The 13,641-nt window shown below is 47.8% G+C and overlaps 1 protein-coding gene across 1 annotated transcript in view; it reads right to left on the reverse strand.

The window, feature by feature from the left end:
- Window positions 1-196: 196 nt before the first annotated feature.
- LOC120062414 (cytoplasmic FMR1-interacting protein 2-like) overlaps window positions 197-13,641 on the reverse strand; it is a 64,329-nt gene continuing 50,884 nt past the window's right edge. Inside the window, exons 24-30 of the mRNA XM_039012379.1 lie at window positions 10,415-10,505; window positions 9,506-9,636; window positions 6,150-6,222; window positions 5,916-6,010; window positions 5,434-5,672; window positions 2,902-3,049; window positions 197-2,407 (exon numbers count right to left, since the gene is read on the reverse strand). Of these exons, the coding sequence (XP_038868307.1) occupies window positions 2,240-2,407; window positions 2,902-3,049; window positions 5,434-5,672; window positions 5,916-6,010; window positions 6,150-6,222; window positions 9,506-9,636; window positions 10,415-10,505 (945 nt within the window). The 3' untranslated portion in view covers window positions 197-2,239. The remainder of the gene's footprint in view (window positions 2,408-2,901; window positions 3,050-5,433; window positions 5,673-5,915; window positions 6,011-6,149; window positions 6,223-9,505; window positions 9,637-10,414; window positions 10,506-13,641) is intronic.

Here is a 13,641-nt window from a genome sequence, read left to right on the forward strand (position 1 = left end):
ACATGATTCTTAGTACATTTTCAGTTAACACATTTTTTATTTCATGGAAATACAATTTAATTTCCTTTTGCAGGACCATTCGTTGTACATCTTTATATTCTCTTTTACTCCTTTTTTGTATCTCAAAACATGATCACTTGTACAACAATATCATGAACAAAAGCCTGTCACAAACGTACCCTTTACAATATATCGCTCTTCTTGTCATGCTAACATGTTGGAAAATGATGCACTGATAACTTTTACTTATCAATAGATTCACCCATTCAATGAACATGAAGGTGTAGTTGTGTGGATTAAGATAATAAAAAGGACAATTGTAACAATTACAGGAAACTAAACTTCATTTTGTTTTTTTATTCAAACTGAAAATGTGGTCGCTCCTTCATGGGTGTAATGATTAACTTTCCTTCATAAGAATAAAAAACAGGGTCAAAAGACTTTGATGACACTGGTAAAGAATTTTTTTTTAAACAATATGGAATATGGAATATATTTAGGAAATTACCCTCTCGATCTCGAAAAAAAAAATAAATAATATGGAATATTTAATATATTTAGAAAATCGCCCTCTCTCCATCTCTTGTGTGTAATTCGTACCTAAACAGTGAAAATGCAACTTCTTGATTCCTTTAATTCTTCTTCTATAGAGGGAATGAACTGTACAGGAGTTGGATTGGTTGTGTGATCCTACCAACATCTTCCATTCACTCTCTGAACAAATCTATCTAATACAGTAAAGTCATCCAGGTCTCTTTTGTTCTTTGACAACCAATAATTATTTCTAACGTTTTTTTTACTCCGAAAAAAAATAAAAATAAAACACACACGCAGATGAAGATTTGTCAATCATTTCAAAAATGGTAAACAATACCACTGTATTAAGCGCACATACAGAATATAAAAATGTTCAATAAACTGACAAGACAGAGAGAAATCAAAAAGTAGGTGAGGATTCTCGTCAGTAGAAGAGGCAAGTTATACCAAGGATGAAAAATGTAATTATCAATAATGAATTAAAAACAATAACAACACTCAACACTTGTCTTTTTAGTTCAACAGTGACATTTACAACGGAGAATGGAACTGAATCAAAATTATACTCAGAGGCTAAAACCCCCCAAATAAGTGAAAAATAAATAAAGCAACTAAGAAAAGCAGTCAAGTGTCCTTGTTATGCTATTTGAAACAGTAGGGTTGTGTGAGGGGAGAAGAGGTGAGGTGTGGCTAACTACTCCTATGACACTGGTTTACTAAGCATGGGTATGTCCAGGGAGATGTGGGCTGCATCCAAATGGCACCCTATTCCTTATAGGAGCTGGTCAAAAGTAGTGCACTATATAGGGAATAGGGTGCCATTTGGGACACACACGTTAGTATCTGGGATGAATGAATGGACAGCTTGACTTGTGTGATGATCATATGATGGATGTTATGGGGGGAAATGCCACTGATGACTTTGGTGTAATTAAGTATCATCTAATACTTAGCACCTTTGTGGACTTCATTAAGCAATTCAATAAAATGATCGTTAGGTTTGCTTTCGTACGTCATCTACGAAATAATAATCTCAGGTTATAGGTCATTTCAGAATCAGATTATTTGTATGCGCTGAGGTTTTGGAGATTATTCCAGCATATCTATCATCTTTTATGTAGGTTGATTGTTGATGCTCACTAAATGGTTTCTCAGAGGTATCTGATAGACTGTTGATTGTGACTAGAGGGGAAGCAGGGCGTTACTGCAGATCTGTAACCACTCAGGATTGGCAGTTGTGTATTACTGAGCCCATCCATGTGACATATAGCTCCAGTGACAGGAGAAGGGATGCTGAGTCTGGGTGTGAGAGTCACATGGGTTGAGAACAGAAAAACGAACATCTGAAAACACCCATACCTCTAAAACTAGACTGTGGTTATGGGCCTAAAATATTCAGACTTCAGAAAACTCAGTTTGAGATTTACACTTTTTAATGGGCGCCATGTTGACACGAAAAGTTCCAAGACAGTTGCATTCTAGAATGCAAAATGGAATGTCATTGGTATGGAATATTTGGTGCCAAAAGGTGTACAGTCAGACAGAGCTCTGGAATCCTAAGGCTCTGAGAGTCTGAGTACAAGGCCAAAGAGAGGCAGACTGTGTGGGGATGATTTGGATTGGTGCGTGTGTGTATGTGTAGTTTGTCGGACATGTGTGGCTTATGTGTGTAGCGTGTGTTTGTAGCATGTGTGAGTTCCTCTCAGCATGTTGTGGCCAGGGACTGGTGTATAGGTGGCTGGAAGCAGCGGACATGCTCCACGGTGGAACTATCCGTCTCCACAGCCTTCATGTACTTGTTGAGGATGGCAAAGATCTCATTGTTCAGGATCTGGTACTTCCTGATGCGATCAGCCATCTTCTTCAGCGGCTGTAAATAGATAGATAGATAGATAGATAGATAGACAGACAGACAGACAGACAGACAGACAGACAGACAGACAGACAGACAGACAGACAGACAGACAGACAGACAGACAGACAGACAGACAGACAGATAGACAGACAGATAGATAGATAGATAGATAGATAGATAGATAGATAGATAGATAGATAGATAGATAGATAGATAGATAGACAGATAGACAGATAGACAGATAGACAGATAGACAGATAGACAGATAGACAGATAGACAGATAGATAGATAGATAGATAGATAGATAGATAGATAGATTAAAACCACAGACCAGGATTGTAGTAGCAAAGGACTTGCCACCATAAAGATGGTGAGCTTCCTCTTCTCATATAAAAAATAAATAAAATAGCCAGCAGTTGACATATCTCTTAATCTATTGTGTCATCTTCTGTGTTAGCATGCTGGTTAAAACAAAGTAGATGTGTGCGTAGCGTCAGTGTGTACCCACCACGTTCTTGATGATCTCATCCTTGCCGTCCTGCCTCTGCACCTTGAGCAGGTGGTAGCAGAAGTCAAACAGGTCGAAGCGGCGCTGCTGACCCAACAGCACGATGATGGAACAGCCTGCCCAGTTCAGCCCGTCACCAAAACACTGCCTGCAGAGGATACGCACAGGAACTACTGTGTGAGTAACTCACACCTTACTGTGTGAGTGTACGCTGCCATGCCCCATACAGTAACTCACTCCTTACTGTGTGTGTGAGTGTACGCTGCCATGCCCCGTACAGTAACTCACTCCTTACTGTGTGTGTGAGTGTACGCTGCCATGCCCCCTACAGTAACTCACTCCTTACTGTGTGTGTGAGTGTACGCTGCCATGCCCCGTACAGTAACTCACTCCTTACTGTGTGTGTGAGTGTACGCTGCCATGCCCCCTACAGTAACTCACTCCTTACTGTGTGTGTGAGTGTACGCTGCCATGCCCCGTACAGTAACTCACTCCTTACTGTGTGTGTGAGTGTACGCTGCCATGCCCCCTACAGTAACTCACTCCTTACTGTGTGTGTGAGTGTACGCTGCCATGCCCCCTACAGTAACTCACTCCTTACTGTGTGTGTGAGTGTACGCTGCCATGCCCTCTACAGTAACTCACTCCTTACTGTGTGTGTGAGTGTACGCTGCCATGCCCCCTACAGTAACTCACTCCTTACTGTGTGTGTGAGTGTACGCTGCCATGCCCACTACAGTAACTCACTCCTTACTGTGTGTGTGAGTGTACGCTGCCATGCCCCCTACAGTAACTCACTCCTTACTGTGTGTGTGAGTGTACGCTGCCATGCCACCTACAGTAACTCACTCCTTACTGTGTGTGTGAGTGTACGCTGCCATGCCCTCTACAGTAACTCACTCCTTACTGTGTGTGTGAGTGTACGCTGCCATGCCCACTACAGTAACTCACTCCTTACTGTGTGTGTGAGTGTACGCTGCCATGCCCCCTACAGTAACTCACTCCTTACTGTGTGTGTGAGTGTACGCTGCCATGCCCCCTACAGTAACTCACTCCTTACTGTGTGTGTGAGTGTACGCTGCCATGCCCCGTACAGTAACTCACTCCTTACTGTGTGTGTGAGTTTACGCTGCCATGCCCCGTACAGTAACTCACTCCTTACTGTGTGTGTGAGTGTACGCTGCCATGCCCCATACAGTAACTCACTCCTTACTGTGTGTGTGAGTGTACGCTGCCATGCCCTCTACAGTAACTCACTCCTTACTGTGTGTGTGAGTGTACGCTGCCATGCCCCATACAGTAACTCACTCCTTACTGTGTGTGTGAGTGTACGCTGCCATGCCCCCTACAGTAACTCACTCCTTACTGTGTGTGTGAGTGTACGCTGCCATGCCCCCTACAGTAACTCACTCCTTACTGTGTGTGTGAGTGTACGCTGCCATGCCCCCTACAGTAACTCACTCCTTACTGTGTGTGTGAGTGTACGCTGCCATGCCCCCTACAGTAACTCACTCCTTACTGTGTGTGTGAGTGTACGCTGCCATGCCCTCTACAGTAACTCACTCCTTACTGTGTGTGTGAGTGTACGCTGCCATGCCCCGTACAGTAACTCACTCCTTACTGTGTGTGTGAGTGTACGCTGCCATGCCCCCTACAGTAACTCACTCCTTACTGTGTGTGTGAGTGTACGCTGCCATGCCCCCTACAGTAACTCACTCCTTACTGTGTGTGTGAGTGTACGCTGCCATGCCCCCTACAGTAACTCACTCCTTACTGTGTGTGTGAGTGTACGCTGCCATGCCCCATACAGTAACTCACTCCTTACTGTGTGTGTGAGTGTACGCTGCCATGCCCCCTACAGTAACTCACTCCTTACTGTGTGTTTGAGTGTACGCTGCCATGCCCCGTACAGTAACTCACTCCTTACTGTGTGTGTGAGTGTACGCTGCCATGCCCCATACAGTAACTCACTCCTTACTGTGTGTGTGAGTGTACGCTGCCATGCCCCATACAGTAACTCACTCCTTACTGTGTGTGTGAGTGTACGCTGCCATGCCCTCTACAGTAACTCACTCCTTACTGTGTGTGTGAGTGTACGCTGCCATGCCCCATACAGTAACTCACTCCTTACTGTGTGTGTGAGTGTACGCTGCCATGCCCCCTACAGTAACTCACTCCTTACTGTGTGTGTGAGTGTACGCTGCCATGCCCCATACAGTAACTCACTCCTTACTGTGTGTGTGAGTGTACACTGCCATGCCCCCTACAGTAACTCACTCCTTACTGTGTGTGTGAGTGTACGCTGCCATGCCCCCTACAGTAACTCACTCCTTACTGTGTGTGTGAGTGTACGCTGCCATGCCCCGTACAGTAACTCACTCCTTACTGTGTGTGTGAGTGTACGCTGCCATGCCCCCTACAGTAACTCACTCCTTACTGTGTGTGTGAGTGTACGCTGCCATGCCACCTACAGTAACTCACTCCTTACTGTGTGTGTGAGTGTACGCTGCCATGCCCCCTACAGTAACTCACTCTGCGGTGAACTCGTGAGTGCCGACGGGTATGCAGTAAACAAACTGCATGGCGCTCCAGAGGCGGTGGAACTCCATACACTCGTCCACGTGCATCACGCCGTTGGTGGGGGGCGGGCCTCGCCACACGGCGTCCTGCAGGAAACTACGGATCCTTGTAAGGATCACCTCGAACATGGACAGGCCACAGCAAAGACGCTCTTTGGTCAACAGATCCCCCTCACGGGCTATAGCTATTTGCTGAAAATGAGGAGGAAAGGAAACATTAGGAGAGGAAGGAAGGAATGAAGGAAGGAAGGAGAACAGGGAGTAAGGTCGAGCAGATAAAATAGGGAAAGTTTAATTGTTTTGGAACTTTGGTGCCAATATGGCTGCCCTTACAAATTTCTAAATTTCTGCCGAAACTGTCTAACGGCTGTGGTTCAGTACAGAGAGCAAGGTGATGAGGTATTTAAACTTTGATGACAAGCAGGTAGAGCTCACCTGAGGGGTCCCCAGCCTCTCAATGAGGGGCACCAGATGGAGAGGAGCATACTTAGCCTCCAGCCTCTTCATCCTGACTTCCAGACGCTCCCCCTCTACACACAGACACACACACACAAACAAACGTTACTACACCAATCACATCAGTCAGATATGCATAATATTGACTGCCTTATCCCCCCCATCCACCTTGATCTCAATCAGGATCCACACACCTGGACCTGTATCACATACCTTTGATGTAGACCCTGGGGAGGATGTTCTGGAAGGGGGCTGCATGAAGCAGGTCACACACCTCCTCCTGGGACTGTGGTTAACACACACACACACAGACAGAGGGAGCCAGAGGTGATATTGAACAACAGCCAACATCTCTCCTGGACACATCTACACTACATGGGGTAGTTAGTGGTGATGGGAGGGAGGTGTTATACTCATTAGTAAAGAGTGGAGTCAGAGGTACATAAGCTGTGAGAATGTGTGTATAAGTGAGTGAGTAGTACAGTTAAGAGGAGATAACCCTATGCAGGTGTATGACTCATGCACTAAGTACAGGAGGACGTGCCACTAAGTACATGAGGACGTGCCAGAGGCTGTGCCACTAAGTACAGGAGGCTGTGCCACTAAGTACAGGAGGCTGTGCCACTAAGTACAGGAGGCTGTGCCACTAAGTACAGGAGGCTGTGCCACTAAGTACAGGAGGACGTGCCACTAAGTACAGGAGGACGTGCCAGAGGCTGTGTCACTAAGTACAGGAGGCTGTGCCACTAAGTACAGGAGGCTATGCCACTAAGTACAGGAGGCTGTGCCACTAAGTACAGGAGGCTGTGCCACTAAATACAGGAGGCTGTGCCACTAAGTACAGGAGGCTGTGCCACTAAGTACAGGAGGCTGTGCCACTAAGTACAGGAGGCTGTGCCACTAAGTACAGGAGGATGTGCCACTAAGTACAGGAGGCTGTGCCACTAAGTACAGGAGGATGTGTAGTACAGTACATCACACTGGTCTGATGTGTCATAGGTCTGACCTCTGGTCACCTCCCCCCTCAGTCACACTACAGGCTACTGTCACTCAGGTCTGGTTAACAAATAGGAATGGCTGGAATATGGAACTAAACACATGGTTAAACTGGTGGTGTTAGAACCAATAGAACAAAGATAATCAGAAAACAACAAGAGATCCAGATCAGGAAAGCTCCACTAAAACACTATGGAAGACAGAATGATCTGCATGCTATGATCAGCCAGTACAAACACACACGATATACACTATATATACACACACAAGGCAGTCAGAGAATGAGACAGACCAGAGGGCATGAGGGTGTAAAGAGTGACAGGCATTGAGAGAGAAGCCAGTGTAGACAGAGAGTATAGAGGCAGAAGTTGAGCACATGCATAACAGAAAGCCACCCAGAAACACATACGGGAGCCAAGGACATGAAAAGATACTTTAAGATAGTCACTTTCTATTAGCCATTTATTTCCAATTATGGTATTTCCAATTATAGAATAATGATTGTATTATTGGATGTTCTTTACTTTCTTAAAACATTTTTTTAATCTCAATTCTTGGCTTTCATGGCCCTCCGGAGGTTAAACTTTGAGTGTCAGAGTAAGATGTTGAATAGAAAAACAGAGAAACACGGCAGCCCAAACTAACAGAGAGAGAGAGAGATGGAGAGATCAGTCAGGGTGTGTGGCAGCCCAAACCAGCAGAGAGAGAGAGAGAGAGAGAGAGAGAGAGAGAGAGAGAGAGAGAGAGAGAGAGAGAGAGAGAGAGAGAGAGAGAGAGAGAGAGAGAGAGAGAGAGAGAGAGGGAGAGAGGGAGAGGGAGAGGGAGAGGGAGAGGGAGAGAGAGAGATGGAGAGAGAGAGAGAGAGATCAGTCAGGGTGTGTGTTTGTTACCAAAGACAACAGCTAGATTCTTACCACCTGTGGTAGTTTGCCAGCGTGAAATAAAGAATAGAGTTGCAATTCAGATACAGTCAATATTAACATTTCTGGAGGGTGAAACTTTATTGAGACTGAGATAGAAACAGATATATTCAAACAGACAGAAAACCAAAGGAGGAGAAATCGCTTGACAAGTAACACTCCATATTTCTGAGCATGCAAAGGTGACCCTGAGAGAGAGAAATAATTAGAGAAGAGAAGGTGGGAATGGGAGGAATAGAAGAGAGGAAAAGAGAGGGGAGAGGAGAGAGGTGATGGAGAGTAGAATAGGGGGAGAGGAGAGAGAGGGGAGAGAGGTGATGAGAGTAGGATAGGGGGAAAGGAGAGAGATGATGGAGAGTAGGATGGGGGAGAGGAGAGAGAGGGGAGAGGAGAGAGATGATGGAGAGTAGAATAGGGGGAGAGGAGAGAGAGGGTAGAGGAGAAAGGTGATGGAGAGTAGGATAGGGGAGAGGAGAGAGAGGAGAGAGGAGAGAGGTGATGAGAGTAGGATAGGGGGAGAGGAGAGAGGTGATGGAGAGTAGGATAGGGGGAGAGGAGAGAGGTGATGAGAGTAGGATAGGGGGAGAGGAGAGAGAGGAGAGAGGTGATGAGAGTAGGATAGGGGGAGAGGAGAGAGAGGGGAGAGGAGAGAGGTGATGGAGAGTATAATAGGGGGAGAGGAGAGAGAGGGGAGAGGAGAGAGGTGATGAGAGTAGGATAGGGGGAGAGGAGAGAGAGGGGAGAGAGATGATGTAGAGTAGGATAGGGGGAGAGGAGAGAGAGGGGAGAGAGGTGATGAGAGTAGGATAGGGGGAGAGGAGAGAGAGGGGAGAGAGATGATGGAGAGTAGAATAGGGGGAGGGGAGAGAGGTGATGGAGAGTAGGATAGGGGGAGAGGAGAGAGAGGGGAGAGAGATGATGGAGAGTAGAATAGGGGGAGGGGAGAGAGGTGATGGAGAGTAGGATAGGGGGAGAGGAGAGAGAGGGGAGAGAGATGATGGAGAGTAGGATAGGGGGAGAGGAGAGAGAGGTGATGGAGAGTAGAATAGGGGGAGAGGAGAGAGAGGGGAGAGAGGTGATGAGAGTAGGATAGGGGGAGAGGAGAGAGAGGGGAGAGAGATGATGGAGAGTAGGATAGGGGGAGAGGAGAGAGAGGGGAGAGAGGTGATGAGAGTAGGATAGGGGGAGAGGAGAGAGAGGGGAGGAGAGCTGTGATGAGAGTAGGATAGGGGGAGAGGAGAGGGAGAGGGAGAGGGGAGAGATAGAGGGGAGAGAGAGAGGGGAGAGAGGTGATGAGAGTAGGATAGGGGGAGAGGAGAAAGAGGGGAGAGGAGAGAGAGGGGAGAGGAGAGGGGAAGATGAAAGGAGAAAGAGAAAATAGGGATACAGGTGAAGCAGGAGAGGATGGGGAAGGAGGGGAGGACAGAACAGAGGAGAGGAAGGGGAAGGAGGGGAGGACAGAACAGAGGAGAGGAAGGGGAAGGAGGGGAGGACAGAACAGAGGAGAGGAAGGGGAAGGAGGGGAGGACAGAACAGAGGAGAGGAAGGGGAAGGAGGGGAGGACAGAACAGAGGAGAGGAAGGGGAAGGAGGGGAGGACAGAACAGAGGAGAGGAAGGGATAGAGGTGAATAAGGAGAAGAACAGGGACTCACCAGAGCTTGTTCGATGAGCAGACAGAAGAGGATGGCGTTCCCCACCTCTCTGAGACTCTGGAAGACATCTGTCTTCAGTTCAGCGTACTCTATAATGTCCTTCAGCTGGTGGTGGAAGAACTCCAGGATACCTGGCAGGGAAGGACAATCAAATGTATTTTATAAAGCCCTTTTTACATCAGCACTGTTACAGAAACCCAGCCTAAAACCCCAAACAGCAAGCAATGCAGATGCAGAAGCACAGTGGCTAGGAAAAACTCCCTAGAAGGCAGGAACCTAGGAAGAAACCTAGAGGCTCTGAGGGGTGGATGACATGGCTATTACGGCCAGAACACAGTTAAAAGTTACATCTACAAAGTTAAAATAGTTCAATGTTAAAATAACAGATCCAGATCCGATCCCATGGAGTTAAATACTATGAAAAGGACTGTCCTTGACTGATAAACACACAGCAGTCTCATGATGGGATCTCTGAACATCCAGGTATGGTAGGATTATCAACTATGTCATGGTGATTATGACGATGTCTGTTCCGTCACTAAACTCTGCTTGTCTGTTTGTATGTCTTGTGCAGCAGCTGAACCAGGAGCTCTAGCTCTAGGAGGATCAGGAAGAGCTGACAGAGATCAGGCATACAAGAAGTACAGCCTGTTACGGTACAGAACACCACTAATCTACCTAGCCTATAATCCCTGCTCATAGAGAAACATGCTAATCAAGCATATCTCATCTGATCTGTCAGTGGACTATAATATGATGGGACAACAAGAGGAAGTGTTATTGTCTGTGACTGACCGGATTTTGAACCTCGGTTGTCTGTACGAGTCATGCCTATGTTAGCCCTCTGAGCTAAAGCCTAGACATTTGCTGTGGATTCACTGAACTACCTCTCCTCTACAATGAACCGACCTGGGGATCCGTACTCGTGGCGCGGCAGACGACAGATCTTGGGCATGACCTCGATCAGAGTCTTCACATACTGCAGGATAGTGCCCTGCAACTAGGTAGGGAAGAGAAGAGGGGGAGGAATTATCAGAGGGAGAGGAAGTATCAGAGAAAGAGGAAGTATCAGAGGGAGAGGGGGCGGATGTATCAGAGGGAGAGGGGAAGGAAGTATCAGAGGGAGAGGAAGTATCGGAGGGAGAGGAAGTATCAGAGGGAGAGGATGTATCAGAGGGAGAGGAAGTATCAGAGCGAGAGGAAGTATCAGAGCGAGAGGAAGTATCAGAGGGAGAGGAAGTATCAGAGGGGGAGGAAGTATCAGAGGGAGAGGGGGAGGAAGTATCAGAGGGAGAGGAAGTATCAGAGCGAGAGGAAGTATCAGAGGGAGAGGGGGTATCAGAGGGGGAGGAAGTATCAGAGGGAGAGGAAGTATCAGAGGGAGAGGAAGTATCAGAGGGGGAGGAAGTATCAGAGGGAGAGGGGGAGGAAGTATCAGAGGGAGAGGGAGAGGAAGTATCAGAGGGAGAGGAAGTATCAGAGCGAGAGGAAGTATCAGAGCGAGAGGAAGTATAAGAGGGGGAGGAAGTATCAGAGGGAGAGGAAGTATCAGAGGGAGAGGGGGAGGAAGTATCAGAGGGAGAGGGGGAGGAAGTATCAGAGGGAGAGGGAGAGGAAGTATCAGAGGGAGAGGAAGTATCAGAGGGAGAGGAAGTATCAGAGGGAGAGGAAGTATCAGAGGGAGAGGAAGTATCAGAGGGAGAGGAAGTATCAGATGGAGAAGAAGTATCAGAGGGAGAGGAAGTATCAGAGCGAGAGGAAGTATCAGAGCGAGAGGAAGTATCAGAGCGAGAGGAAGTATCAGAGGGAGAGGAAGTATCAGAGGGAGAGGAAGTATCAGAGGGAGAGGAAGTATCAGAGCGAGAGGAAGTATCAGAGGGAGAGGAAGTATCAGAGGGAGAGGAAGTATCAGAGGGAGAGGAAGTATCAGAGGGAGAGGAAGTATCAGAGGGGGAGGAAGTATCAGAGGGAGAGGGGGAGGAAGTATCAGAGGGAGAGGGAGAGGAAGTATCAGAGGGAGAGGAAGTATCAGAGGGAGAGGCAGTATCGGAGGGAGAGGAAGTATCAGAGGGAGAGGAAGTATCAGAGGGAGAAGAAGTATCAGAGGGAGAGGAAGTATCAGAGCGAGAGGAAGTATCAGAGCGAGAGGAAGTATCAGAGGGAGAGGAAGTATCAGAGGGAGAGGAAGTATCAGTGGGAGAGGAAGTATCAGAGGGAGAGGAAGTATCAGAGGGAGAGGGAGAGGAAGTATCAGAGGGAGAGGAAGTATCAGAGGGAGAGGAAGTATCAGCGGGAGAGGAAGTATCAGAGGGGGAGGAAGTATCAGAGGGAGAGGAAGTATCAGAGGGAGAGGGAGAGGAAGTATCAGAGGGAGAGGAAGTATCAGAGCGAGAGGAAGTATCAGAGGGAGAGGAAGTATCAGAGGGAGGGGAAGTATCAGAGCGAGAGGAAGTATCAGAGGGAGAGGAAGTATCAGAGGGAGAGGAAGTATAAGAGGGGGAGGAAGTATCAGAGGGAGAGGAAGTATCAGAGGGAGAGGAAGTATCAGAGGGAGAGGAAGTATCAGAGGGAGAGGAAGTATCAGAGGGAGAGGGAGAGGAAGTATCAGAGGGAGAGGAAGTATCAGAGGGAGAGGAAGTATCAGAGGGAGAGGAAGTATCAGAGGGAGAAGAAGTATTACATTTACATTACATTTTAGTCATTTAGCAGACGCTCTTATCCAGAGCGACTTACAGTAGAGTGCATACATTTTATTACATTTTTACACACTGAGACAAGGATATCCCTATCGGCCAAACCCTCCCTAACCCGGACGACGCTATGCCAATTGTGCGTCGCCCCACGGACCTCCCGGTCGCGGCCGGCTGCGACAGAGCCTGGGCGCGAACCCAGCCCAGCCTGGGCGCGAACCCAGAGACTCTGGTGGCGCAGCTAGAGGAAGTATCAGAGGGAGAGGAAGTATCAGAGTGAGAGGAAGTATCAGAGGGAGAGGAAGTATCAGAGGGAGAGGAAGTATCAGAGGGAGAAGAAGTATCAGAGGGAGAGGAAGTATCAGAGTGAGAGGAAGTATCAGAGTGAGAGGAAGAATCAGAGGGAGAGGAAGAATCAGAGTGAGAGGAAGTATCAGAGGGAGAGGAAGTATCAGAGGGAGAGGAAGTATCAGAGGGAGAGGAAGTATCAGAGGGAGAAGGAGAGGAAGTATCAGAGGGAAAGGAAGTATCAGAGGGAGAGGGAGAGGAAGTATCAGAGCGAGAGGAAGTATCAGAGGGAGAGGAAGTATCAGAGGGAGAGGAGGTATCAGAGGGAGAGGAAGTATCAGAGAGAGGAAGTATCAAGAGGAGAGGAAGTATCAGAGGGAGAGGAAGTATCATAGGGGAGGGGGAGGAAGTATCAGAGGGAGAGGAGTATCAGATTGAGAGGAGTATCAGAGAGAAGAATATCAGAGGGAAAGAAGTATTACATTTACATTACATTTTAGCATTTAGGCAGACGCTCTGTATCCAGAGCGACCTTACAGTAAGTGCAATACATTTATTACACTTTTTACATACTGAGACAGGATATCCTATCGGCCAAACCCTCCCTAACCCTGACGAGCTATGCCAATTGTGCGTCGCCCCACGGACCTCCCGGTTGCGGCCGCTGCGACAGAGCCTGGGCGCGAACCCAGCCCAGCCTGGGCGCGAACCCAGAGACTCTGGTGGCGCAGCTAGCACTGCGATGCAGTGCCCTAGACCACTGCGCCACCCGGGAGGCATACCTTAGACCCGAGTGAGAGGAAGAATCAGAGGGAGAGGAAGAATCAGAGTGAGAGGAAGTATCAGAGTGAGAGGGAGTATCAGAGGAGAGGAAGTATCAGAGGAGAGGATGATATCAGAGGGAAGAGGCAGTATCAGAGGAGGACAGTATCAGAGGGAAGGGGGAGGAAGTATCAGAGGAGAGGGGGCGGAAGTATCAGAGGGAGAGGGAGAGGAAGTATCAGAGGGAAGGAAGTATCAGAGTGAGAGGAGTATCAGAGGGAGAGGAGTATCAGAGAGGAGAGGAAGTATCAGAAGGGAAGAGGAAGAATCAGAGGGAGAGGAGAGAATCGAGAGGAAGTAGAGAGGGAGAGGAAGTATCATAGGAGAGGAAGTATC

Source organism: Salvelinus namaycush, chromosome 17, assembly GCF_016432855.1.
Source record: "Salvelinus namaycush isolate Seneca chromosome 17, SaNama_1.0, whole genome shotgun sequence".
Classification (NCBI taxonomy): Eukaryota; Metazoa; Chordata; class Actinopteri; order Salmoniformes; family Salmonidae; genus Salvelinus; species Salvelinus namaycush.